Source organism: Emiliania huxleyi (assembly GCF_000372725.1).
Source record: "Emiliania huxleyi CCMP1516 unplaced genomic scaffold EMIHUscaffold_35, whole genome shotgun sequence".
NCBI classification, from domain to species: Eukaryota; Haptophyta; order Isochrysidales; family Noelaerhabdaceae; genus Emiliania; species Emiliania huxleyi.
Genome location: NW_005199363.1, coordinates 464,467 through 491,017, shown reverse-complemented (window position 1 = coordinate 491,017; position 26,551 = coordinate 464,467). Strand labels below are relative to the sequence as shown.

The following is a 26,551-nucleotide window of genomic DNA, read 5'->3' as shown; positions in this document are numbered from 1 at the left end:
GGCGGGGTTGCTCGGGTCGGGCTCCTGTGGTGCGGGCGACGGCTTCTGCAGAAGCCGTCGCCCGCGCCTCGCCTGTCGCGTGAATCGTGTCGTGCGACCGCCTTTTGTTGTAAAATTCTCGAGGTGGATATCCCTAACCAGTCGTTGATTCGTCTCACAGTCTCACGTGTTTCAACAACCCAAATGACGTGTGAGGGCGATGCCCTGGGTGCTGCGGAAAGCGCCGGGCGCAGGGGCGGCCCGCGGTGGCACGCCAGCCCGGCCGGCGGAGGAGCCCGAGGCGGAAGCTTTGCGCGCCCAGGCGGAGGCCGACCTCGCTAAACACCGAGCGGCGGCGGTGCGCGGCGAGCGGGGGAGAGCCAGTGGCGGGCGAAGCAGAGGGAATTGGTGGGCCTGGTGGCGGCGGGCGATCTGGCGCGAGATGGAGACCGCTCGCGCCAGGGTGCAGATCGCGCGGATCGTCGCGCAGTGGCGAGGGCGGTACCCGGAGGTACTCGTCGTGGAGCATGCGACGCTGCTGATGGAGCTGCATGCTCTACAACCAACTGGAGGCACAGCCTCAGGGGGCCCTCTGCGTTGCGACTGGATGTCCGAGCAACTTGAGACAAGTCGGCGACGGGCGCCCCATGTCCATGTTTGCAAGTGGCGTTGTTTGATTGTGTGTGCGACTCTGATCAATCTTCGGCAGCTCATACTTGATGAACTGCGACGGTTACTCGCTCTCTTCGCTGAGACCCAGGAGGCGAAGCAGGCCTCGCGCCCCCCGCCCCCGACCGACCGCCCCTCCCTCGCTCGCTCGCGGTCGGAGCTGGCGCGTGGCACACTCCCTATCTGGCGCAACTTCTGGATCGTCCTACTGGGAATGAAACCGTTGGGCCGCATTTGTTCACAAAGCTTGCTGCGTAGACCGACCCTCCGATTTGAGAGAGAGAGAGAGAACAAGGGGAGTGAGTGCGCGTACCAGGACCACCGCCCTCCGCTCTCCGCTCTCGCCCTCCGCCCTTGCCCTGGCTGGCCTGGCCCTGGGTGGCATCTCCTCATCATCACGCGCCAAGTGGGAGGGAAGTGGACGGGGCCCTGAGCCGACCTAGCCCTAAACGGAATGGGGCGCCCAACACGTGCCCGGATTACTGTGCCTCCCCCGGGTGCAGCCTTTCGGTTCGTGAAGGGTCGGTGCGTGTCGTGACCCCCTGGAACACCCGTACCCCCGCACCATCTCCGTCGCTTGGTTCCATAACCTCTCTGCCACCACCGGGAGGCGGCCAGGGCTTCATAGACTCGGTCGAGAGACCCCAGATTGGCATCCATGCCTCTCTGGACAGGGTGGCCCGCCACAACGACCCCTGGAATTGCGACTCGCCGCTTTCCTCCCGCTGTGATTCTGTGTGACCTCTGTGTCTTGATTTGCCAACAATATACCTACAACCACCCATATCTCATTCGTCCGCGATCCCGCTCTTTTGGAGAGCAGTGTTCAAACTTTACCGGTATGAGACCGGTATTTGGTGATATTTTGATTAGTTTTGGAGTGGTATGGTATAGTGGTATGCAAAAGTGGTATGCGGGGTTTTCATTAGTTGTAGCGGCTGTCGGTGTGGTCCCGGGGGCAAAATCATGCAAAAGTGCGGGTATTACCCGGGTATACCCGGGTTTTTCCAGGTATACCCGCAAAATACCGGGTATTTTGCCGATTTTGCCGATTTTGCCACCAAGAAGGCACTCCGACTCGCTTTGATTTCCGTGAGGCAACTGGTATCCCGTACCACTTTTTGATTAGTGCAGGCCTTGGGTTTGATTAGCCAAAAACTCCCATACCGGTAAAGTTTGAACGCCATTTCGAGACATTCGCCAAGAACGCTAGCTACATGGGAGGGCTTCGTGAAGGATGGATTGAAAAACATTCGAACAAAGAAGAGGCGACGGGAGGAACCGGCGGAGGATGCAGTGACGTGAAACACACACACACACACACACACACACACACACACACACACACACACACACACACACACACACACACACACACACACACACACACACACACACACACACACACACACACACACACCGCTCACCCACGCGCACTGGGCCTTGCACTTTGAATGCCGTGGGGCTCCTGTCGTCAGACGTGGAGACGCGAGGGTTGCCCCCCCTTGCCCCACCACCTCGTGTGTGTGGAGAAGTTTACCTTACCTTACCTTACCTGAACACTGTTGGAGAGCCGCACCTCGTGCTGACCGACTTCGAGAAGTGTTTTCAGGGCGACGACGATAAGCCAGACATATGCATGCACATGACATGTGCATGTCATGTAGGTGCAGTCTTTTTCTTTTTCCTGTCTAGAAAGAAAGAATTTAATGTCAGAGGCGGAGGCTGATCTCGGTTGAAGACTCCGGCCGGCGAGGCCGCACGCGGGGTCCGCTCGATCTCGCCAGAGTCGTTCTCAGGCACGTCGCTGACAGTCCCAGATTGCTCGCCGCTTCTACGACGGCGAAAGGCAAAGGCAAGCCGAGGGGTGACGCTCTTCTTGGTGAAGGTCTTCAGGCGCTTGTCGGCGTGAACCACCACGCCCGTACCGGCGAGCTGCTTGGAGGTGTTCATGATCCGGTCGAGCCGTTTAGGCCACAGAGGCTCTGCGCCCATGACCACCAGCACACCCCCTGCCTCCCGGTTGAACCCCCAGTCCTTGTACTCGACCATTAAATAAACTCAAAGGTCCACCACAGCCTCCAGCCTCCACCTCCACCCGCGAGCCGCCACCGCTGCCGCCCGCGACGCCGCCCGCCGCGTCAGATTGCCGCGACGCGCGCATCGAGTCGCGTCGGAGAGCCGCGCCGCACCAGCAGCAGCATCTGCACCACCAACAGCAGCAGCAGCAGCAGCACCACCACCAGAGAGAGAAGCGCACCTGCCCGACGCCGCCCGCCGCGTCAGATGCTCGCGACGCGCTCGTCGAGCCCAGTCGCAGAGCCGCGCCGCGCCAGCAGCAGCATCTGCACCATCAGCAGCACCATCGCCACCACCAGCAGCAACAGAGAGAGGCAGTGCAGGCGCAGAAGCACTCAGAGCGGCGCGCAGCGCCGCGCACGCCACGCTGCGGACCGTCGGACGAGCGCAGCGTACGTCGGCGGCGAGCCGCGTCGCCAGCCGTCTCGCGAGAGAGCGGCGCCGCCGCGTGCGCGCAGCAGCCGCCGCGGCAGAGGCGAGCCGCGGCGACGTCCGCACAACGGATAACTGCCATTGGCGGTTTTCACACACACACACACACACACACACACACACACACACACACACACACACACACACACACACACACACACACACACACACACACACACACACACACACACACACACAGTACATCCTCGCTACCCAACGCGGCCAAAGGATATCCAACTCGAGAACCTCGAGAACACACAGTACATGTCCCCTCCAAAACTGCGGCGCGGCGCGATGAAGAGCGGGGAGGGCAACGCCGCCGCCGCCGGCTCCGCGGGCGCAGAGGAGCCACTCCCACCCGGGGCGCCGCCCAACGCTGACGGTGCTTGCCGCGACGGCACGGCGCCCGGCTCCGCAGCCGCCACTGCCGCTTCGATCAGCGGGTCGGGGGCGATCGGGACGGAGATCCTCGTTCGGCGGCTTCGCGGGCACTCAGAGCGCGCGGCGCACACCACGGTCCCCCTTCCGAGCGAGGCCTCCCTGGCCGGTGCGAGCGGAGCGGAGTCGGATAGCGCGCGCGCACAGCGCGAGGAGCGCATCACCGCGTGGAGAGCGGCGGCGGCGGCGGCATCCGCTGCGGCGGCGGCAGAGCAGGAGATAGTACCAGAGCGGGATCATCTCGCCGCAGAGGCGGCGGAAGCTGCAATTGTGGTGGCGGAGGCGGCGGGCTTGCGCTTGCACCTCTCTAGCACGAGCAGCACCGGTTACAAGGGCGTGGTCAAGCACGCCTCTAGCCGCTTCTTCCAGGCGCAGACCAGGGTAGACGGACGAAAGTTCTTCCTCGGCTCCTTTAAGTCGGCGGTGGAGGCGGCGGTGGCGTATGCGAGGGCTGTCGGTCCCCGCCAGGGCCCCCGCTTTGGCGTCGGAGATCGCGTGCTGTGCCGCCGGGTGGAGACGCATCCACCGTCCGACGAGATCCTCGACGAGGAAGCTGGCGGCGAGTGGGATGTCGGGCGGGTGACGCAGGTCTGGCCCTCCAACTGGCTCGGCACCCGCGACGGGCGGGCCGCTCCTCCTTACCAGGTGCAGCTCGTCAGCGGCATGTACGTGTACCCGGAGCACGACAGCGACACGCACATCCGCCGCGGCCCGCGAGACGGCATCCGTGACGTGGCCGGGCCCGGCTCGTGCCCCCCTCAGCTGGCCGTCGAGCCGCCCGCCTCGTGCGACGTCGAGGTGCTCACGGCGGAGGAGACGGCGGCGCTTCTCTCGCCCGACGGGCAGGCGCTCCTGCGCGACGCGGCCGAGGCGTTCGGCGTCCCTCTCGAGGCCGGCGGAGAGCCCTACCGATGGCTCTCCGGCTGCGTGGTGCGCCGCCGGGCGGAGGATCCGCCGCCGGGGCAGCCGCTCTACTCGCCCGCCCGCATCCGAGCGGTCCTCCCGCCGGCCGGCAGCGGCGACCCTGTGGCGCGGCAGTGGCGGCTGGAGCTGACCGCATTCGTCGACGGCGAGGCGCGCGACGAGCCAGCCGCGCCGCTGCGCCTCCTCTCCAACGCCGTGGGGGAGGAGGAGGAGTGTGTGGGAGATCTCTCGGCATGGGGCGCTCGGGGCTGGAGATGCGAGGCGCTGCCGGTTGTGCGCGCCCTCTCGTGCGGCGAGGGCGCGGTGCGGCTCGACCGCCTCGTCGCGACGGCGCGCTCGGGCATCGCCGCCATCGACAAGTGGGCCGAGCTGCTGCACGAGGCGGGCGTGTACGAGGACGAGTCCGCGTCCGGCGAGCACAAGTTTGTGGTGATTGGCGAGTGGTCGCAGCACCGCATCCTCTTCTCGCGCCTGCACGGCGCTCGGGCGGCGCTGCGCGACTTTTTTGACGAGATTACGCACCCGGAGATGGAGGAGGGGGACGCGGCGGTCTGGCAGAGCTGGCTCGTGCGGCCGTTTGCCGAGTGGCCTTCTGTGCGCCGTGGCATCGGCACTGCGTGGGTGCGGTGGCTGTTTGGGCCCGAGCAGCGGCGCGCGGGCTTCCGGGCGCTGCTCGACTTTGTCGATCACGAGCACGGGCTGCCGCGCGAGGAGCACACCGCCCGGGACGACGCCGGGCGCTTCAGCCTCGCGGGCGCCGCGTATGCGGCGCTGATTGGCGCCGTGGGCGAGCTCGAGGCGGACGGCTTGATGGAGAAGCTGGACGACCCGGATCGCGAGGGTTGCGCCGTCTGCCGCCGCACGGTGCGGAGCTGCGGCGAGTGGACGCAGCTGTTCCCGTGCCGTCACTGGTGCTGCACCGAGTGCGTCTACAAATGGCGTCGCGCCGCGGAGCAGCGTGGCCAGGAGGAGGACGAGGAGGAAGCTCAGGTAGCTCACCTTGGCGCCTGTCCGCTGTGCCGCGGGAGAGTGGTGCGGTGGAGCCATATGTGCTTGAGGAGGCGAGCCCCGTTTTCGTAATCAATGAAGCAAGCAAGTACGGAGTGTCAACACCGCATGCTGTGTGAGCGCGTGCAACATACTCCCTCAGCTCCTGCCTCCTCTCCGCTCTCGCGCCACCCCGCGCGCGGGGGCGTGCGACGTCTGGTGTAGCGACCCTATTAGCGAGGCGACGGTGGGACGGTGTCCGACCCGATCTGGGGTTTTCATTTAATGCGGCTCTCTACTCGTAAAAAGCCGTATCTAGCGTATCGACCAATAAAATACCGGGGGAGGCCTGCGCAGCCTCTAACTATTTTAACCGTGCCGTCAGCACGCCCGTGGTAGCTGTGCAACCGTCAACCCGCCTCTCAAGCGCAGCAAATGGCACCCACCTAGTGCGTATACTTTGTGCCCTACCAGGTGAGCAAGGTGGGTGGGGTCTGCTGCGCCTGAGCGGATCCTTCCCCACCACGGCATGTCACCCCTCCGTGACCGGCGTGAAGCGATCTATATCCACGGGGTCTTCACTGACAGTCTAGAGTCTAGCGTGCCTACAGTTAGAGGCTAGATAGAGCCGAGACGCGAGAGTCAATAGGCAGACTACAGAGCCGTACCGGGGGGAGAGGGTACTGACTGGGAATTCCCTTTTTGCTTTTATGTGTGCGAACCATGGAGCATGGTGCGGAGAACCTCGCTGCGATACCCACCGCGCACGGCCCGCTTGCTGGCTGAGGGAGGTGGTGTAATCTCGGCGAAGCGACATGTGCATAGTCGTGACTGGCGGCGTCGGCTCTGGCGATAGGGGCCGCGGCGGTCTGGAGAGCGGGCTTGCCGTCAAAGGTGTTATGCATAGTGTCGGGAGAAGGGGTGGCGTCGGAGAAGGTGTTTGTGGCCAGGTGGCCATGCCCATGGGTAGGCGGCAGTCATTATGACATCCTCTCCCGTGTCCGCCCCACGCGGAGATGGACCCGTCCGCTGTGAGCGCGGCGAAGGCGTAATAAGTCGAGTAGATTGCGGAGAACCTGCCGGATCCGGTTGGCGCTCCGCTGCCACCGCTCAAAGAGGAGCCCCACGCGGTGTTGCTCCAAGTACCAAGAGCCCTGACCAGGCGGCTGCGACGAATCCCACGCTCTCCGACTCGTTCAACCCAGGGTGTACTCACAGAGTGAACACGCATCTCAGACATGCACATGCGCAACGTACGGGCAGACAGAGTCGCACCTTGTCCCTTTCGACTGTGTGTCGCCTCTCTATCGGCCTACTAGCTAGCACTTGGTGCGCTCACACCCTCACTTGAGCTCGACGAGGTACTCACGCATCGGACGGTCGTCCAAGCCATTCCTGCCGCCGTGCGCAAAGGTCGGTATGGAGGCGGCGCCGTCGGGGATCTCATTCCACGTCACGTCGTTCTCGCCGTTGATCGAGTCAGCGAGGCCGGGCGATCCGTCGTGGTTCGAGAGCAGCAGCCGGCCGGGATAGGCAAATACGAAGACGTAGTCGAGAACGTGGTGGTGGACGTCCTCGTCCGCGCCTAATCTCGTAACGGGCCCTCTCGGAGTGCTCGAGGAGAGTGGTCCTGCGCCAAAAATCGTGCGCGCCGCCGCCCGGAAGGAAGGAGAAGTCCCACACGCGGCACCATCTGTTCTCGAGAAGCAGTTCAGTGCCGACGTCGGTCGAGTAGATGGCGCTCCTCAGCAGCGCCGCAACCTCCGCCTCCGTGCGCCTTGGCGGCCGCTTCAGCTCAAAGGTTATCTGCCTGTAGACCGTGTCGCCGGTGTTGCGGATTTCCCACGACTCGCCGGGTTCGAGGAAGAAGACCTGTTTGTCGCGCACACTCTCGCAGCTCGCGCCGTTAAGCGCGTGCTGGCCCTCCTCCACCTGCCATCGCACCGTCGCATATTCGTGCGACGTGTGAAAGCTGCCGCCCGGCGGCAGCCGAAAGTCGGCGACCCGGACGCGATCGTTCTCGAAGAGCACCAGCACTGGTCCCGAGTCCAGCGGCCTCAACGGCGCGCGCGCCTTGACTGCCGCCGGCCGCGAGTCGTCGGCGGAGCGTGCCAGCACGTTGACGCTCCCGGGCTCTGGTCGCGGCATGCCGAGTGCGTCCCAGATGTTCCATGCTTCGTCGCTCACCGTATGCCGCGACGCTGCGGAGAGCGATGTCCCATGCTTCGACGCTGTTGCAAAGCGAGTCGCGAGTGACGCTGACACAAGGCGAGGCGCAAGTGAAGCTCGCATGCGGTATACCCTCATGGATGGTCGGGCGCGCGGTTTCTTTTTTAATATGTTTAGCGATCTTTTGCCCTGATCGCCGCGTGGTGACTTTTAGGTGTATTGTTGGCAGACAAGACTCAGAGCTCACACAGAATCACAGCGGGAGGAAAGCGGCGAGTCGCAATTCCAGGGGTCGTTGTGACTGAGAGTAAAATGTGAGAGAGGAATGAGCAATGTACTGAGCCGCAGATACAGCGAACGCCGGTCTCTGGCGCAGGCCCCATCACTACTACAGCGCATACGCGGCCGCGAAGCTCGCCTTCGCCCGCGGGTAGTCCGTCCACAGCTGCGTCAGCCGGCGGCGTCCCCCGTCGGCCCGCCACTCGTCGCGCTCGAAAGCGTCGAGGGCGTCGCGCCCGCCTCGCACCATGTGCGCTGTGTGCAGGTCCGACAGGTCTGCAACAAAGCCTCGTCGCGCGCGGCGGAGTGAGTCGACGAGCGCGGTGCACGCCGCGACGTCGATCGCGCCGCCGCGGCGCTCATTCTTCGCCAGCGCGCCGAGGAGGACGCTGGCCGCGCAGCACGCGTCCTCGATGGCCGCGCCCGCGCCTTGGCCGAGCGAGGGGAAGAAGCCGCTCGCCGCGTCGCCGATGAGGAGCACGCCTCCCCTGCTGTCGCGGTAATGAGTCGGGCTGCGCTGCATGCGCGCCCAGTAGATCTGGTCGGCGTTCGCGGCGAGGCCGCGCAGCACGAACCTGCCGAGCGCGTCGGGCTCGCCTCGCGGCTTGTACAGGGCCAGAAGGCCTTCTGCTGTCCTCGCCTCGGGAGGGACCTCGCCGTCGAGGCGGAAGTTTCCGTACGCCGCGTACCTACCGACAAGTACTCAGGGGATGCACAACAAGGACGGCAGCAATGGCGCATGAGGTGCACAGCGCGCACCTGTCGATGCGCCCGGAGCGCGAGCGGAGCGGCATGATCCCGAGTCGCGCGTGGCCCCGCATGCACGCGTGCTCGAAGCCGGGCGATGCGCCGGCTGCGGCGCTCAGGTGCGCGAACTCGCCGCCAGGCTGCAAGCGCGACACCTCAGGGAAGTTGTACAGGCGCTCGTGCGTGGTGAACTCGGGCAATGAACCGTCATTCTCATATACGAGGCGGAAGTTCGCCATGCCGCTGCCTTCGACGTGGTCGAGTGTATGCACCGTCGTCGCGCCCACTGCCACCTCGCGCTGCTTTGAGTAGCGACCGTCGGAGACGACGAGCAGGTCGACAGGGATGTCGTCGCCGTTGACGCTGACTTTGATCTCGCCGTCCGTGTACGAGTAGTGGCTGACTCCTGCCTCGTACCGGATGCCGTCGCCGCACGCAGATCGCAGCTTCTCGCAAACAATGTCCCACCGGAGGATTGAGCCAAACTCGACGTCACCGGTCAGGCCCTCGCCGTGGACGTCGCAGTCCATCGTGATCTCGCCCTCGAAGGTGCGGTTTTTCCATCTCTTGTAGGGCGTACCGGCATTCAGGACCAGAGCGGCTAGATCCGGATTCGCATCCTCCATGCTGCCGATATGGTTGTGGTTGAAGAGCAAATTGTAGCCGGCCGGCAGCTCGCCCGCTTTCTTCCTCTCCCACACATGGACCTGGACGTTTGCTCCCGACTGGTGCAGGATCGACGCCAGCGTTGCGCCACCCACGCCGGCGCCAATAATGCCGACGCGAAAGGGTGCTGGGCGGGCGGCCGAACTGAAGCGTCTTGCGAGATGATGGTATCTCATTGTAAAGAGGGCAGACCACAGAGCTTCCGGTTTCGGTTCCGGTGACAGACGAAGGCCTCCTGAAGGCCTCCTGCCCGCACACGAAGGCGGGGTACAACAGCCCGCGCGCTCTCTTTCTTTTTCGTGTTAGTGCCAGTGCCAGTGTCGTGAGAAGAGGTCTACCGAGACGTCCGACTACGAAAAAAGAATCCTCGTCTCGCACACGGAGTGCGAGGTACTCGGGCTTTCCATCCCAAACTGTCAATCCCCATTCTCACGGCCGGGGTGAGGCGCGCGCGGGGGCGGCGGGTGTGCGGGATGTCTGAGGGCCCGAGAGCGATATGCCATGTCCCGCCTTGCGTTTGTTCGTAACGCTCGAAAAAGAATTTAAAACACTACTCTCTCTCACAGCAGACAGGCTCGACACAGGTGCGAACTGGCGCGTGCTAGCACTATCACAGGCTCGAAAAAGAATTTAAACAAAAGAACTCTCTCTCACAGCAGACAGGCTCGACACAGGTGCGAGAGAGAATTCGTGGCATCCTATGGGTCGTCCAGAGTATCGACCTCTGGCTTGTCAGCCAGCCCCACTTTGAGGGCGCCATGAAGTACAGCGCGATCGCCACCTCGCTGGCCTCTCCGCAGGCCCCCCCGACCGCGTCGAACTCATCGGCGCGGGCTCTCTCGGCTACGGGACCGGCCCCAGCTTCGGCTGAGGGCTAACAAGCTGCCGAGCCCAAATCACTGTGAGAGTCGTGATTTCTTGTTGGTTAATAAAAATCTCTCTCAGGTGCGAACTGGCGCGTGCTAGAATTTTACAACCAAGCTCCCTCGCAGATTGCTAGCACAGAGAACAAGCGCGGGCAACTGCGCCATGGCCTCCCACCGCATCGGCGCCCGCGTCGCGGGCCTCTCGCCAGAGCAACTCGTCGCCATCATCGAGGCGCAGGCGGGCGCGAGCGACGCCGCGCTGCGCGTGGCGGAGGAGCACGCCGCTCGGCTCGTGGAGCAGCCCGAGTGGGTGCTCTCCGAGGTCCTCCTCTCGCCGGACCTCGCCCCGCACATCCTCGCCCAGCTGCCGACCAAGGCGCACGCCGTCAAGGGGACGTGCCGCGCGTGGCGTCGCGGCTGGGAGGAGACGCTGAAGAAGCGCGAGAGGCCGCGCTTGGTCGTGACCGGCGGCCGGGGCGGTGGCGAGTCGCGCAACTCGCTGGAGCGGTACGACCCGTCCACAAATGAGTGGGAGCAGCGGGAGGCTGTGGCGCCGATGCCGACGGCACGAAGCTATGTCGGCACGGCGATGCTCGAAGGGAAGCTCTACGCGGCGGGCGGCAACAATGAGGCTGACGACATGACTTCCAACTCGGTGGAGCGGTACGACTTTGCTGCGAATGCGTGGGAGGCGGTGGCGCCGATGGCGTCGGCGCGGCAGGAACACGCCGTGGCGGTGCTCGAGGGCAAGCTGTACGCGCTGGGAGGGGCCACAGCAACGACGACTACGACTTCCTCAGCTCCGTGGAGGGGTACGACCCAGCGTTGGATGCGTGGGAGGCGGTGGCGCCGATGGCGGAGGAGCGGGACGACCATGGTGTGGCGGTGCTCGACGGCAAGCTGTACGCTCTGGGAGGCTCAGCAACGACGACGACGACGACTTCCTCAGCTCCGTGGAGGCGTACGACCCGGCGTTGGAGGCGTGGGAGGCGGTGGCGCCAATGAGGGCGGCTCGTGCAAACCTCGCCGTGGCGGTGCTCGACGGCAAGCTGTACGCGGTGGGCGGCTTCGGTAACGGTGACTACCTCAACTCGGTGGAGCGATACGATCCGGCGACGAACGCGTGGGAGGCAGTGGCGCCGATGGCGTCGGCGCGGGGCGACCATGGTGTGGCGGTGCTCGACGGCAAGCTCTATGCTGTGGGTGGCTTCAACGCCTACTACGGCCACCTCAGCTCGGTGGAGCGGTACGACACTGTGTGCTCTAAGTGGCTGAAAACTTGATCAATTGTTTTTTGAGCCCCTACGCCCTCGGGACGCGCACCGCGCTACTGCTCCCGGGCCAGGGGTGTAAGGGAACACACTAGGGCACACCAGGGCCGGTCTAGCCGGCCTTATCCCGCCCACAGCCTTCGAAAACGCACAAAAATCGCACCGCCGGAGCCGCGGCGAATCGCCGCTGGAGGCCGCGTGTCGCGCCACCGACGGCCGCACGTCGAACCCCCGGCTCCGCGCCGCAGCTCCACCGCGCCGGCCATCCAGCGCGCACCCCCCAAGCTGCTGGTGCCCTCTTAAATGGCCACAAAGCCTCGAAAGGAGCCGTCGACCGACACCTAACAGAGGGATGTCGGGTGCGGGCTCGCCGCTCTTGCGAGCGGTCGGCGGCGTCTAGGGCGGAGCCAGCGGTAGTAGCGGTGGTGCCGGCGTGTGCCGTGACGGAGGGGGTGGCGGCGGGGCGCGGACGGCGGGGTGCGGCGGCCGAGGCTCGAGCGGGGGGGGGCGGCAGCGGTGGCACCATCGTCGGCGGAAGTTCGACCTGGCGGGTGAGAGGTGGGAGGCGCCGAGGGCGGAACCGCTGCGGACGCGGCGAGGTTGGAGGCGCAGAGGCCGAGGCGGCACGGGCGGCGGCGCCGACGGCACTGCAGCGCCGGTGCAGCGCCGGGGAGGGCGGCTGAGGTGGCGCGGACGGCGGTGGCGAGAAGGCGGGCGGAAGCTTAGACGGGTGGTGGTGGAGGAGGAGGCGGCAAAATCACGGGCGAAGCGCCGAGGGGGGCGGCGGAGGCGGTGCACCAGCGGTGGGGAGGGTAGCTACGGCGGCGGGGTAGCGGCCAGCATCGCCAGGGGGGGCGGGAGGTGCCGCGGGTGCCGCACGGGCGGCGGCGGCCGTGCCGGTGATGGCGCCTGGTAAAGGGGAGGCGCGGGTCTGAGAGGCGGACGCGCGGGCGGGAGAGGTGAGTGAGACCACGCACGCGGCTGCGGTCGCGTCGCGCCGTGCGGGAGGGGCGCCGGCGCAACCACGGCGGCAGCCGAGGCGGCTCATCGCGCCGTACAGAGGCTCCGGGGAGGCGCGCGGTGCGGCGGCGCACCGGTGGATCGCCGCGGCAAAGTGTAGCCGAGGCGGGGCGGCAAGCGCCCGAGCCGGCCGTTGGGGCGGCGCCGACGCCGCCCAGGATGCCGTGGGCCGATGGTGCGGAGGAGCGGCCGCTCCCCCTCTCGGGGCGGCCGCAAAACCTGTGCAGCAGCAGCACGCCGAGAACGCGCCTGCGGGGGTGAGGTGCCTAATGTGAGATTGCGGGCCCCGCCGCGGTTATTTTCTCCCTCCAAAGTGCATGTGCCTTGGGAAGGGGGTGCAAGCACACCTCCGCTACTCGGAATATAGGGTCATGCGACTCGATCGCGAGCGAGCGCGGGTAGACGGTGGCGTCCGCAAAGCGACGGCTCGCGCGCGACCGCGGGCTTGCGCGTCGGCCGTGCGCGGGCAGAGGGCGCGGAGGGGCGAGCGGTGGCGGTCGCTCGCCCGGGCAACGCGCGCGCGGGCGGCGCGCCGCAGCGGGGAGCGCCCAGGGGCGCGGCGCGTGCTGGCTGCGAGCGGGCGCTTGACATCGTTTTTGAGGAGAGATAGCCCAAAAATATACCGCCGGATAGAGCACACAGTGACCCGCGACGAACGCGTGGGAGGCGGTGGCGTCGATGGCGGCGGCTCGAAGTCGCCTCTCTGTGGCGGTGCTGGACGGCGGTGGGCGGGCAGGATGCCGGCCACAATCGCCTCAGCTCGGTTGGAGCCGTAACATTCTTTTATCTTCCACCTTCGGATCATCCGTGCAAGCTGCAACAGCATTTTAAATAGGCATCTAAAACTCAAAAGAAAAACAGCGGTCACTGCCTTACATAAATACACGCGTTGACGCGCACGAAGATGTACAGACAGGGGACGAAGATGCACACAGAAGGTACAAAGGGCGGCTAGGGTGGCAGATACATGCACATGCATGCAGTGACCGCGCCCGCTCTGCTGCCTCTCCCCCGCGAGGCCAAAGTACGTTGGTCTACACGTGCTCCCACAGGAAGGCGAGTGTCTCCTCGAGGGCCCTCTCCACCTCGGCGGCGACCGCGCCGTCGTCGACGTCTCCGCGCGTGACCCACCCGTGGTCCATCGTCAGGAAAGCGCGCGCGTGACCTGCGGCAGGAACAGAAGCGCGCTGAGGGTGGGACTAAACGGACGGCGCGTGGACACACAAGCGCCGAACACAACCAGTCGAACACGTGTCTGAGTGTGCTAGTCCGAATACAAGGACCCGCACCGCCGCTGGCCGCCAGGGCACGCGCCACGGCGCCGCCGGGCTGGACGTTTGGCGGGTCGTTTCCGGCCGAGAGCAGCAGCAGCGGCGTCCGCACCCGCGCCGCGAGCGCCTCGTCCGAGCCGAAGCCGCAGCTGCGCTCGTTCTTCAGGCTCGGGTGCGCTCCCACTCCTACTCTCAGTGACTCCATCGAGAGACGCCGCTCACACCGCTTGAGCGGGTGCGCTCCCGCGCGCTGCATGCGAGGGGCGCGAGATCTGGGGAGATATGGGGAGATATGGGGAGATATGGGGAGATACGGGGAGATACGGGGAGATATGGGGAGATACGGGGGAGATATGGGGAGATACGGGGAGATATGGGGAGCTCCCGCGCGCCGCATGCGAGGGGCACGCCCGCCGCCGACGCATGCGCGAGCGCCCACGCGCCCCAGCAGAAGCCGACGGCGCCGACGCGGCGGCCGCCACACCGTTGCTGCAGCCACTCTGTCACGCGGCGCACGTCCTCAACCACCGAAGCCACCGGCGTCGAGACCGAGCGTATCCACTCGACCTGCGAGAGGGTTTCCGAGAAGGTCCGCAGAAGGCTCCAAGAACGTGCTCGTCGGGCGGAGCGGCCACTGCACCTTACACGGTTTGCCTGCGGCGCTGTCGCCGCGGTGGCAGTCGGCCTAGTGTGAGCACGGGGGCTGCATGGCGCGAGGGCTACAGGCACAGTGAGACCGCGATCAGTGAAGTACAGCCGAATGTGCGTCTTCGTCGAGGTGCAGTGGGCTGTCTTCCGCATCTCGGCAGTTGGCCAGCGCGACGGCGAACCCCTCGACGGCGAACGTGTCACAGATGGCGCGTAGCCGCCCCGCCGCCGGCCCCTCCACCCCCCAAATCTCCTGAAGCACAACGATGCCAGGAGGGGCCGCGCCCGAAGCCACCGGGCGGTCGGGCGGGACGTAGTACACCGGAAGGTCGCCTAGCGCGCGTGAATGAGGAGCATTGAGCGTGAGCACGAGGGCTGCGCATGCCGTGAATGGCGAAGCGCAGTGCACCCGAACACGTGTCAAATGAGTGCTGGTAGCCGCGCACTCCGCCTCGAGATACGGGGAGATATGAAGAGATACGGGGAGGCATTGGGAGATCATCCGCATCTAAGGCGACCGCCATCGAGCATGAGGTCCTCCCCCATCGGGGTGTGCGTGCCTGCCGCATGCAGCGCTGGCCACGCACGCCTCCGCTCGGCGTGAGAGTGGAGCGATGCGCGGCCGCTGCCTAGCGGGAGGAAGGCCGGGCCCGCCGCGCACGCAGCGAGCACGCCACTGGAGGCGGACCCAGGCAGCAGCACAGCGCGCCTTAGCCCACCGCGGCGCGCCTTAGCCCACTGCTGACCGCCGGCAGAGACAGCGTGCGCGGCCCGAGGAGCGCACGCGCGCGGCGGCGCACCGCGCGGCGGCGCGTTTCCGCCCGCGCTGCCGGCGAGAGCGGCCGGCTGGACCACGACGCAGCGCGCTTCAAGACTCCGGCGCGGCGCCGCGTCCGGCGGCGGCCGCGCCTGTGCGTGGACGTGTGAGGCATGTGCGGGGGCGCGGGCCGAAGCACGGAGACAGGGATGGATGCAGACATGGAGATGGACATGTGCATGTGCATGTGCATGCGCATGTGCACGTGCATGTGCAACTTGCGCATGCGGGTGGAGAGGCACGGATGCGTTGGGCATGGATGCGGGGAGGGGCGCCTCGGCGGGGTCGGTGGGCTGGATCGCGGTGTGGAAGACCCACCGCGCGGGCGCGCGGTCCGGCGGCTGCTCGAACCCGCCATAGAAGACGAGCGCCTGGGCGAGAGAGGAGGAGGTGAGGAGGAGGTGAGGAGGAGGTGAGGAGGAATGAGTGTGGAGCGAGTGCGGAGCGAAGGCGTGGACATGGGGGCTGGAGAGGCGGGGGGAGGCGAGGGTGGGGGTCAGCGAGGCTGACGGCACCTCGTCCGCCGTCTGCCGAGGGAAGTAGACCCAGCGGTGCTTGGAGCAGTGCGCGACGGAAGAGTTGTACTTGACGCCGCCGTCCCGCGTCACCATCCCGTAGCTGAAGAGCTGCTCCGCGGGATCGACGCTTCTCGCGTCGAGCACGGCTAGCGGCTCCCGCTCCTACGGCGAGAAAACTCGGTGGAATACGACAGCCAAGAGTGGCAGTGTTCCGCCGGCGCCAGACATCGGCCCTCTTGCCATGTGTGCGTGCTAGCCCCACGGCGTGGAGTGCGCTGAAGTCCCTCGCCTGAGCCTGAGTGTGCTCCGCGTGCGTGCCACCGCCCGATTTTAGCGTCTAGGCTCGCGAGCCACAGGCGCGAGGCCGCGCCAGCAGTTGATGATGCCATACGCGCGCTCTCCCATCTCACAGCTGGCGGTGACGCCGGCGGGGAGCCTGCCCGCCGCCTCCAGCTGGCCGATGAGGAGCAGCGCGTTTGCCTTTGTGTAGTCGCTGTGCGCTCGAAACACCGCCGCGCCGGCGGTGCTCTTTGCGCCTCCCGGACCCTTGCGGCTGTCGCGGTTGTCTCGCGCGGCGTCGCGGCGAAGGTGGTGAAAGCCGACAACATGCTCGGCGCCGGTGGCGGCCATCACACGCGATTCCATCTCAGCATAGTAGACGCGGCGTATCGACTCCTCGTCGTCCAAGTCGGCGCTTGTCGGCCAATCCCACAGCTCAAAGCCCTCTCGGGCCAGCGAAGGCGCCGTCGGCAGCGAGCGCCCGTTGCCCACGCACATCTCGTGCGCCTGTTCCTCGTCGTGAAGCAGCGGCAGCGCTCCCAGGTACCGTTCGGGAGGTATGTGGGACATCTTCTCGAAGAGTTGCTGGTCGATGATGCGCCCACTCTGTCGGCCCTCGGGCGGGAGAACGGGATAGACCACTCGCGCTGTCGCCGCAGTGGATGCGGCGCGAGCGAGAAGGGCGATGCGAGTGCGCGCAGCGGGCAGCTGCCGAGGCAGCATGAACTATGCCACTACGTCTGGTCTGGCAGCGTATCCCTCCTCGTCTCCCAGCAGGCGTCGACTCGCCGAGCCAAGAGGGGGTACAAGCGACGAAGCGAGTTGAGCGCAGCGCTTTTCTTTTTCTTTTTGCTAGAGCCAAGAGTTGAGATAGAGTTTTTCTTTTTCTTTTTCCTAACGTCAACGTCAGTTAGCAGGATTGGAATTGACGCGTTTTTTACAGTTCCGGACGGGCATTAAGAACCCCCCCCTTAAGAACCTGAGGCTTACATTTTGGCGGATTGTCGCCGATCTAGCTAAGAACCTGAGCCTGGGCTAAGGCTTGGTCGGACCGTCGGACACCCATCTCGACCTGCACCTTTTCCGCTGGAGGACTTTTCCGGGGCCAAGGCGAGCACCTCTGGTCAGGAAGACGTGCCAGCCGCATGTCAGACGTGGCCGCCGCGATTGCCACTGCCGCCGGGCCTGCACTGCCGCCGGGCCTGCCCCCGCCGCGGCAGAGGCAGGCCAAAGCGAGACGCAGGCAAGGGTGTCCGCCCGCCGACCGAGACGACCGGCTTTGTACACGATGACAACTTACAGAAACGGTCGTAGGACCCCCCCCCCCTAAGAACCTGAGGCTCGCGTGCCGGCCTGCCTTCGACATAGCTAAGAACCTGAGCCTGGGCTCGCGCGCCGAAGTTCTTAAAACGTAAGAGCTACATACACAGAAAAACCCCGGAACTGTGCAGGATTGGAACCCGTTCTGTACCCCATGGATACCGACACGGCCGAAAGGCTGATCAGCCTCGGCTGTGGCGTGGCGGCGGCCGCTGCCGCGTCGGCCGCCACAAATCCGCTCGAGTGCGTGCGCGTGCGCTACCAGGTGGCCGACGTGCACACGTACAAAATGAAAGGGAAGTCCGTCATCAAATCGCCGACATCGCTGTTTTCATTCGGCCTGGGTATCGTGCGCAACGAGGGGTACCTACGTGGCCTCCACCTGTGCGGACTGAGCGGCTGGATCGCCTCGATGAGCTGCGCGTTTGGCGCTCGCATGGCCATGTACGACCCGGTACGCGGTGCAATCAACCGGCTCTGTGGCACGAGCAACTCCGGCACGGCCTTCGCTGCGGGCCTGTGCACAGGCGCACTCTCCAACTTCGCCGCGTGCCCTTTGTTCCTGGCGAAGACGAGGATCCAGGCGGCCGCCGGTCCTGGGGTCGTCGATAACACGCTCTTGGCCGAGCTCGCCGCCGTGCAGCGCGCTGGCGGGCTCGCGGCGCAGTACGCCGGCAGCCAGGCGCTGCTCTTACGCGGCGGCTGCATCGCCGGCGGCAACATGTGGGGGTACGACCTCGGCAAACGGGCGCTGAAGGCGCACGGGCACGAGGAGGGCCCGCTCTTCCACGCCGCGTGCTCCGCCTTCTCGGCCGTCACCGCGAGCGTGCTGGCGGCGCCGGCCGACCTTGTCCTCAACCGCTTCCACGCGGCCACCGTACGAGGAGCCCGCTCGCCCTTCACGTCGATCGGTGCGTGCGCGCTCGCGGTGGTGCGCAACGACGGCGTGGCGGCGCTATTCCGGGGCGTCGGCGCCAACTTCGTCAAGATGGCGCCGACCTTCCTCGGCACGCTGCCGCTCTACGAGCAGTTCCGCCGCCTGGCGGGCCTGGGCTACCTGCAGACCTGATGGGCGAGGCAGCGCTTCGGCCGGCGGGCCGGGGAATCGCTTGAGAGGGCCCGGCGGTGCGTACTGTATCATGGGTGGGACGCATCCTCCTAATTGTACAATCGAAACGTACTAGCTAACTACACTCCACAGTACTCCACGTACAGGTATAAGGTAAGGTAAGGTAAACTTCTCCACACACACGAGGTGGTGGGGCAAGGGGGGTACACAATGTACTTAATGTAGCGTACACTACACAGTCGGGTTCACGTATCACGTTGTATACCTGTTGCTCACATTTCACAGTCACACTGTGACAGTCCTGACAGCAACCGTGAACCGATCAAGCAATGTCCAATGACGGCATACAAGGTATACACATTTTGCTCTCGGTGGGAGGTAGGCGTCACCAAACGGCGATGCAGCGGACCTCGAGGCTCTTTCGCGGCGGCGGCGGCGGCGCGTCGCCTGCCGCGTCCCGCCCGAGGTCGAAGGCCGTGTGGAAGAGCACACGAAAGGGGCGCTCGCCGCCCTCGGCCGAGCCGAAAGCTTTGAAGAGGAGGAGCTCATCCTTGCGCAGCGCCGGGTAGTAAAACCACCGATGCGCGGCCGAGTGCCGCAACGTATAGTTGAAGGCGACGTGCCCTCCGTTTGTGATTGGGTAGGACATCACCTCGTCCGAGCCCCAGGCGACCGTCGCGTCGTCGAGCAGCGCGAGCGGCGTGCTCTGCAGCGCGCCCTCGCCCGGCGCGGCATGCCGCCACGCGTTGATGACTGCCCAGCGCCGGCCGCCGCTCAGATGCTCACGCGCGAAGCCCTCGTCGATGGTGGCCGGGCCCATGCTCGCCCACGCGCCCTCGATCGCCAGAATCTCGTCGACCCGCCACTGCCACGAGCGGTCCGACGAGTCGGTGTGCACGAGGAACGCCGGCGGGCCGTGGCCGGCTGGCTTCCCCGCCTAAGGTAAGGGAGGGGCAACCCACGCGACTCCGGGTCTGAAGGCAGGAGCCCCCACAACATTACACGTGCATGTACATGTGCGCAAGGCCCGGTGCGCGTGGGTGAGCGGTGTGGTGTGTTTGAGTGTTTGCGTGTGTGGGGTGGGGGGGTGGGGGGGGATCACGCCTCCCCCGTCGCGCCGTGGCGGCGGACGTGGTCGTACGGAAAGACGAGCGTGGCGCCCGTCGCCTGCTTGATGACGTCGACGAGGTGCGGGTAATAGTGCTCCTCCACGTACGCGTCGTCATCAACGCGGCCGTCCGGTAGCGGCGGCGAGAAGCACACCTAGCAGAAGCGACTCGTCGAGAGGGAGCAGCTCCCAGAACAGACGCCAAGCTTCTGAGCGGTACGTGTGTGGGGGCCCAATGGGATTGCGGTGCTAACAGGAGCCCACCTCGAAGCCGAGCGACGCGAGCGATGGCGGGGGCGTCGCCGCCCGCGCGTTGTGCACGACCTGCTCCGACGGCACCACGGCCACCTCCGAGAAGCGCTCCGGCTCCACCTGCGGCTCGCGCGCGAGCGGCCACCGGCCGTGCTGGCGCATGAAGGAGAAGGTCGGCAGGCCAGGATCCTCCACCCTGTCCGCCTGCAGCCCCAACTGCTGCCCGCTCGGCGGCCTCGCGCAATAGCTCAATGGCACAACGATGCTACCCGCGCAAACGGCCGCTTCGTCGGAGGACAGGTTTCGCGCCGCTGGGGAGTGGAAAGCGCGGGCAGAGGCGCCGGTGGCCGTGCGCGCAGCAGTTGCTGCGCGCATCTGCGCCGCCTCGGTTCTCTGCCCCGTTCTGACCTTGCGCCACCAAGTGCGGATGGCGCCTGCAACCTCGTGCGGCCGCTCGACCAGGGCAAGGTGGCCCGTCCTCTGAAGGACGCGCATCTCCGCGGTGGGCGCACCGCCGAGCGACGCGAGGCTCCGCTGCGCCTCGGAGAGCGGCACCAGCTCGTCTTCGGCCCCGTGGACGATGAGGATCGGCACTCCGCCGCTCGCGAGGCGGCGGAGCGTCTCGTGCTGGCAGGGGCGCCTGTCGAGGGCCTGCAGCTGCCTGAGGAAGCCGTCGAGGCCGGCGGCGGCGGCGTTGGCCTCGCGCGCGGCGCGGATCGACGCCGACGCGCCCGGCGGCAGGCTCTCGTGGTGGACGGCCTTCCTCCAGGAGTGGTCCACCTACGGGGTGTGTGGGGACGTGTGTGGTGCACTTGCCACGGAGGAAGCGGCCCTCCGGAAGAGGCCGTCGCCTCCGCCATCAGCCCCTCAGACGTCGCGATGGCGGCCCGCCTCGCCATCGCCGCCTTGCCGCTGCCGCTCTGCGCCGAAGCGCTCGTGCTGAGCAGCACAAGGCCGCGGAGCTGCGGGCCGGCCTCCGGCGTGTCGAGCCACCGCCGCGCGGCCGCGAGCGCGACCATACCGCCGTACGAGTGCCCCACCAGCACCACCTGACGGGACGATCCTGGACACGTCACCGCCGATGCGTCCCCCTCCGCCGCGTGCGTCGCCTCGGCTGCCGGCGGCACCTCCTCGCCGGCATGCGCAGCGTGCAACGCCTCGGCGGCGGCCTCCACCGAATCGTGCGACCGCGTGTGCGCCGTCGCGTCGGCGCACGGCGCCGCCCAGCCCACCTCTCTCGCGACATCGGATTCTCACCCGCGACATCGGATCCTCACATCGGGGCACGACGTATGGCGGCGGAGGCTAGGGCAGCAGTAGTGGGAGGGTGGCAGAGGGGAGGGCAACAGCAGTGAGAAGGTGGCGGTGCCGAGGGAGGCAGTGGCGAGGGTGGGTGTGGCGAGGGAGGCAGTGGCGAGGGTGGGTGTGGCGAGCGCGACACACACCTCGCGCGCGACGAGCGGCAGGAACTGCGAGCCGCCGCCGTGCAGCCCAGGCAAGTAGACGAGAGTCGGGTCGCGCCGGGTCGTCGCCTGCGGGAGGTCAGTCATTCAGTGTTGCACACGGTCCCAGCACGGACGACGGGGCGCACGCACTCGCGGAGCACACACGCGGGGCATTGCACATTAGGCGGTGTGTGCGTTCTCAGGGAAAGGCATCACCACACGCAGACATAAGTGCAATAGTCAGAGGGGCGCCCGCGGGAGGGAGGCGACCAAGGTCTTTGCACAGCCGCTCTACTCCTCCACTCGTACTCCTCCCTGGGCCTATCTCCGTGGTCCGCGGCTGCCTGCGGCCGCAGCTCGACCGCCGCGCCCTCCTATCGGACATGCCGTGAACAGTCACGGGACCTGTCGCGTCGCAGGTCGTGCAACAGCGGCCGCCTTGAACTCGACGATGAACTGGCGGAAGAGTCTGGACTTCGAGCTGTTCTCGAGCCCGTGGAAGTGCGAGGAGCGCTCGCCGCCGTCGAGGGTATCGAGCCAGAAGACCTGGAGGACGGCCGCAGGGCAGCCTTGGGGCCCGGCTCTGGGGGTGCGGGCTGTGGGCCGGCGCCAAAAGACCTTGCGCGCGGGCGCCGTGTTCGGCGGGCAGCGCGGGGCGAGGGCGGCCGGCGGCGGCGTCTGCCCGCCGCGCCACTCGAGGCGTCGTGTCTCCGCGTCGTGCCTAAGGGGTGAGGTGTAGAGGGTTGGTGGGGCAAGCGCCAGATCGCCCTCCCATCTCGGCTACATCTCCGGTACCTCCCGGGGCTGCCGAGATGTGTCTCGGCTACTCTCGGCTATATCTCGCAGGTTGAGGAAAAAGTAGGGGTAGACGTGCTGGTGGGCGTGGCAGCGGCTGTAGCCGGCCGGCAGCTCGAAGCGCCACACGCGCACGAGGTCGTTTTCGAGCAGCACCTCGTTCGCGATGTCGGTCGTGACTGTCCACGGCCGCGGCCGAGGCGGATCCTCCTCCGAGTCCGGAATGTATGCACATGAGACGGATGAAGGAAGGGGAGGCCAGCCGCCGAGCGGCCCGCTGCCCGTTCCCGAGTACGGCTTGCACACGACAATGTGAGCCTCGAGCGTGCCGGCGGCATCGGCGGCTGCTGCATGCACGCCGACACAGCCAGCGCCCGCGCCGAATGGATTCCACACCGCCACCGGTGCGCCGCCCGGCAGTGCCTCCGACCGGCGGCCGACGATCTCGGCGGGGCCGCCCCAGTAGAGAAGGAGATGGTCGATGCCGTGGAGAGCGTCGGCGTGCGTCAGCAGGCGCTTGGTCTCCAGGCCGCTCATCTCCAGGCTGACGACCGCTGTGCGGGCGTTCTCAAAGAGGAGTCGCGAGCCGGGCAATAGATCGGCGACAGTGCCACCTGACCCCGAATATGTTCTCTCGCTGCATCTCTCTGCGGGCGAGACATCGGCGAAGCCACAGAGGGAGCCGTCCGCCGCGAGCGCTTGAAAGATGCTGCCACGGCATGACGATGAGACACCACGGCGGCGGCGCTCGAGCTCAACGAATGTTCGGCGTGCGTACGCGGTGGAGATCCTTGTGCTGGCGACGGACCGCGCTGATGGCCGCATCGGCCGCCACCTCTCCGACAGAGGGGTACAGGCTACATACTCTCGTGAGGCTGTGAAAGCACGCCCACCCTAGCGGGATTGGGCACTTGCCCCCGAAGGCAAGTGCGTCTGATTCACAGCTTAGGAGAGTACAGGCTACAGTGTAGACAAAAAAGAAAAGGAAGGGCACCCGCTAACCTCCCCCCGCGGTCCCCGTCGGGGACCGCAGATTACGGTCCCACCCGACTGGTTGGTGTCCATCTCAGAGACCGCAGGAGGTCATGAGGGTCGATTGGAGGGCCAACCCGACAATGCCTAAACCCAGTAAAGCTCAAGTGCCCGAGGACCCCTCGCAAACGCCCACGCCGTGTTGGACAGCTCCTGCTCAGTGAACTCGCCCAGCCGCGGCACCGCCTCCTCTGCCACCGCCGCAAACAGCGCAGGCGCCTGGATGTCAGCCGTCGCAAACGCCCACGCCGTGTTGGAGAGGCCCTGCGCGGTGAAATCGCCCAGCCGCGGCACAGCCTCCTCTGCCACCGCCGCAAACAGCGCAGGCGCCGGGATGTCAGCCGTCGCAAACGCCCACGCCGTGTTGGAGAGGCCCTGCGCGGTGAAATCGCCCAGCCGCGGCACAGCCTCCTCTGCAACCGCCGCGAATAGAGCTGGCGACGGTTCGCCCGCCGTCGCGAACGCCCACGCCGTGTTGGACAGCTCCTGCTCAGTGAACTCGCCCAGCCGCGGCACCGCCTCTTCCGCCACCGCCGCAATCAGCAGAGGCGCATGGGTGTCAGCCTTCGCAAACGCCCACGCTGTGTTGGAGAGGTTCTGTGCGCTGAACTCGCCCAGCCGCGGCACAGCCTCCTCTGCCACCGCCGCAAACAGCGCAGGCGCATGGGTGTCAGCCTTCGCAAACGCCCACGCCGTGTTGGAGAGGCCCTGCGCGGTGAAATCGCCCAGCCGCGGCACAGCCTCCTCTGCAACCGCCGCGAATAGAGCTGGCGACGGTTCGCCCGCCGTCGCGAACGCCCACGCCGTGTTGGACAGCTCTTGCTCATTGAACTCGCCCAGCCGCGGCGTAGCCTCCTCCGCCACCGCCGCAAACAGCGCAGGCGCGTGTATGTCAGCCTTCGCAAACGCCCACGCCGTATTGGACAGCTGCTGCTCAGTGAAATCGCCCAGCCGCGGCACAGCCTCCTCTGCAACCGCCGCGAATAGAGCTGGCGACGGCTCGCCCGCCGTCGCGAACGCCCACACCGTATTGGACAGATCTTGCTCATTGAACTCGCCCAGCCGCGGCGTAGCCTCCTCCGCCACCGCCGCAAACAGCGCAGGCGCGTGTATGTCAGTCTTCGCAAACGCCCACGCCGTGTTGGAGAGGGCCTGCGCAGTGAACTCGCCCAGCCGCGGCACAGCCTCCTGTGCAACCGCCGCAAACAGCGCAGGCGCATGTATGTCAGCCTTCGCAAACGCCCACGCCGTATTGGACAGCTGCTGCTCTGTGAAATCGCCCAGCCGCGGCACAGCCTCCTCTGCAACCGCCGCGAATAGAGCTGGCGACGGTTCGCCCGCCGTCGCGAACGCCCACGCCGTGTTGGACAGCTCTTGCTCATTGAACTCGCCCAGCCGCGGCACAGCCTCCTCTGCAACCGCCGCAAACAGCGCAGGCGCGTGTATGTCAGCCTTCGCAAACGCCCACGCCGTATTGGACAGCTGCTGCTCAGTGAAATCGCCCAGCCGCGGCACAGCCTCCTCTGCAACCGCCGCGAATAGAGCTGGCGACGGTTCGCCCGCCGTCGCGAACGCCCACACCGTATTGGACAGATCTTGCTCATTGAACTCGCCCAGCCGCGGCACAGCCTCCTCTGCAACCGCCGCGAATAGAGCTGGCGACGGTTCGCCCGCCGTCGCGAACGCCCACACCGTGTTGGACAGCTCCTGCTCAGTGAACTCGCCCAGCCGCGGCACAGCCTCCTCTGCAACCGCCGCAAACAGCGCAGGCGCATGGGTGTCAGCCTTCGCAAACGCCCACACCGTGTTGGACAGATGCTGCGCTTTGAACTCGCCCAGCCGCGGTATAGCCGCCTTGGCCAGTGCATGCCACACCTCAGGGCCCGCATCAAATCCTAGCTCGTCAACCATCACTGCGATCCCGTGCGCAATGTTGGCAATCGGCTGCGCTTTAGCGCGCGGCAGGACGGCCCGCGCCGAGTCGAGGAGTGGCCACAGCGTGTCCGGCCGCCTGCGCAGCTCGTTGCGTAGCCAAGCGCGCTCGCGTCCGCCTCGGCGGCGAATTAGCTTGCCGAGCGAGTTCCAGCTCGCGCTCACATCCATTGGCTGCATTTTAGATGCATATCTCTCGTGTACATCAAGCACGTCCTGCACGCTCCGCAGCTCGCCAATGCGGGGCACGCGGCTGGAGCTGGGTTTGCTGCCGCGGTTGTCGCGGCAGATAATGGCGTTGCGCCCTGGATGACTCTGCGAGGCCAGGCTGAATCGTCTGGGAGGCAGCAGCGCGCCAGCTGCCGAGCAGCGCAGCCCGCATGGTGCACCGGCGAGTCGCGAGTCGCGGAACCAGCAGGCGCCGAGCCGACGGCTGAACGAGTTGAGCATGAACGAACGAGTCACCGCCGAGGGTGAGCTGTCGGCGACGCGTGCCGGTTCGGCGGCAAGCCGCTTCCCCACAATGGGCCAGTACAATGAAGCCAGCCCACCGGACCGGGGGGGGGGGTTGGCTATGGTTTGCATCCCACAACGACCCTTCGGCGGGCGCTCAACCATCTTGACCCGTCCAAGTGCCGCGTTGCCCCTGTCGAATTCATTGATGCAGAGAGAGAGATCATTGTGAGAGTCGTGATTTCTTGTTGGTTTTCTGAAATCTCTCTCTTTGTGCAGCGGTCGCGATCAAGGAGCCACAGCTTGGGACGGACCACCGCGAGTCGCAACGCGGAGGTGTCATGAGCGTGCGTGAGGAGGAGGGTCACTCGGACTCGCGGGTCAGTGTCAGCGCTGACCGCTGTCACTCCGTCCGTCCGCCGTGTTTCCATCAGGCTGATTGCCGCATCGTGAAGTGTACACCTCGGCTAGCTCCTCTCCGACTCCGTCTCCAAAACAAAAACAAATCTCCTCCTCCAAAACATGGAGTGTCGGGAAATAATTTTTTCCTATACGACAGTCAGATTAAAGAGATAGATCTAAGTCAGGACTCAGGTGTCCGCACACCGCATCAAAGTCAAACGCAATCTGTCGCATCCTCGCAAGTCGCATCGCGGCGGCCGCGTCCCCCTTTCACTGCCAAGACTCATCCCCCCCCCCCCCCCCCGCCCGCCCTCATGCCGGCGCCACGTGGTACGTCAGCACGAGATCCTCCTCCTCCTGCCGAGGGGCAACGGGGGAGCGGCGGCTGTGGCCCGCGGACAGGCGGGAAGACTCCAGGGCCGGCCTCTCCTTGCGATGGAGGGGCTTTCGCGCATCTCGTCGCATCTCGTCGCATCTCGTCGCGTCTCGTCGCGTCTCGGCGCATCTCGGCGCAATCTCGGCGCATCTCGGCGCATCTCGCGCCTTCCAGTGGATCCGCGCGATCGCGTCCAGCGTCAGGTGCGCCTCGAGGGCGACATCGCGGCAATAGACCTCGATGCGCGAGACGCCGCTGCCCGCCGCTATCGACAGGTGAGACGAGGTGGTGATGAAGAGTCACTACTG

At 66.1% G+C, this 26,551-nt stretch overlaps 6 protein-coding genes across 6 annotated transcripts; 3 read left to right on the top strand and 3 right to left on the bottom strand.

The window, feature by feature from the left end:
- Positions 1-3,453: 3,453 nt before the first annotated feature.
- Positions 3,454-5,601, top strand: EMIHUDRAFT_101864 (hypothetical protein; the record flags this gene model as incomplete). The annotated part of the gene is made up of 1 exon (XM_005772899.1): positions 3,454-5,601. The coding sequence occupies one exon, from the start codon at positions 3,454-3,456 to the stop codon at positions 5,599-5,601; it is 2,148 nt and encodes a 715-aa protein (XP_005772956.1).
- A 1,250-nt stretch (positions 5,602-6,851) lies between these two features.
- Positions 6,852-7,815, bottom strand: EMIHUDRAFT_208424 (hypothetical protein; the record flags this gene model as incomplete). Its single annotated transcript, XM_005772898.1, has 2 exons — positions 6,852-7,082; positions 7,192-7,815. 2 exons carry the CDS (start codon positions 7,813-7,815, stop codon positions 6,852-6,854), a joined length of 855 nt encoding a protein of 284 aa, XP_005772955.1.
- A 2,583-nt stretch (positions 7,816-10,398) lies between these two features.
- On the top strand, positions 10,399-11,601 carry EMIHUDRAFT_208422 (hypothetical protein; the record flags this gene model as incomplete). Its single annotated transcript, XM_005772897.1, has 2 exons — positions 10,399-10,631; positions 11,535-11,601. The coding sequence occupies 2 exons, from the start codon at positions 10,399-10,401 to the stop codon at positions 11,599-11,601; spliced, it is 300 nt and encodes a 99-aa protein (XP_005772954.1).
- Positions 11,602-11,805: 204 nt separating this feature from the next.
- On the bottom strand, positions 11,806-16,629 carry EMIHUDRAFT_208421 (hypothetical protein; the record flags this gene model as incomplete). The annotated part of the gene is made up of 11 exons (XM_005772896.1): positions 11,806-11,847; positions 13,567-13,691; positions 13,816-14,047; positions 14,206-14,364; positions 14,438-14,482; positions 14,552-14,778; positions 14,855-14,896; positions 14,964-15,186; positions 15,481-15,603; positions 15,778-15,942; positions 16,135-16,629. The coding sequence occupies 11 exons, from the start codon at positions 16,627-16,629 to the stop codon at positions 11,806-11,808; spliced, it is 1,878 nt and encodes a 625-aa protein (XP_005772953.1).
- A 904-nt stretch (positions 16,630-17,533) lies between these two features.
- Positions 17,534-18,448, top strand: EMIHUDRAFT_208419 (mitochondrial substrate carrier family protein; the record flags this gene model as incomplete). The annotated part of the gene is made up of 1 exon (XM_005772895.1): positions 17,534-18,448. The coding sequence occupies one exon, from the start codon at positions 17,534-17,536 to the stop codon at positions 18,446-18,448; it is 915 nt and encodes a 304-aa protein (XP_005772952.1).
- A 68-nt stretch (positions 18,449-18,516) lies between these two features.
- On the bottom strand, positions 18,517-22,896 carry EMIHUDRAFT_450960 (hypothetical protein; the record flags this gene model as incomplete). The annotated part of the gene is made up of 9 exons (XM_005772894.1): positions 22,098-22,896; positions 21,872-21,974; positions 21,659-21,799; positions 21,254-21,340; positions 20,621-21,040; positions 19,821-20,552; positions 19,580-19,711; positions 18,939-19,385; positions 18,517-18,537 (listed from the first exon to the last, which is right to left on the bottom strand). The coding sequence occupies exons 1-9, from the start codon at positions 22,871-22,873 to the stop codon at positions 18,517-18,519; spliced, it is 2,859 nt and encodes a 952-aa protein (XP_005772951.1). The 5' UTR covers positions 22,874-22,896.
- Positions 22,897-26,551: the final 3,655 nt, after the last annotated feature.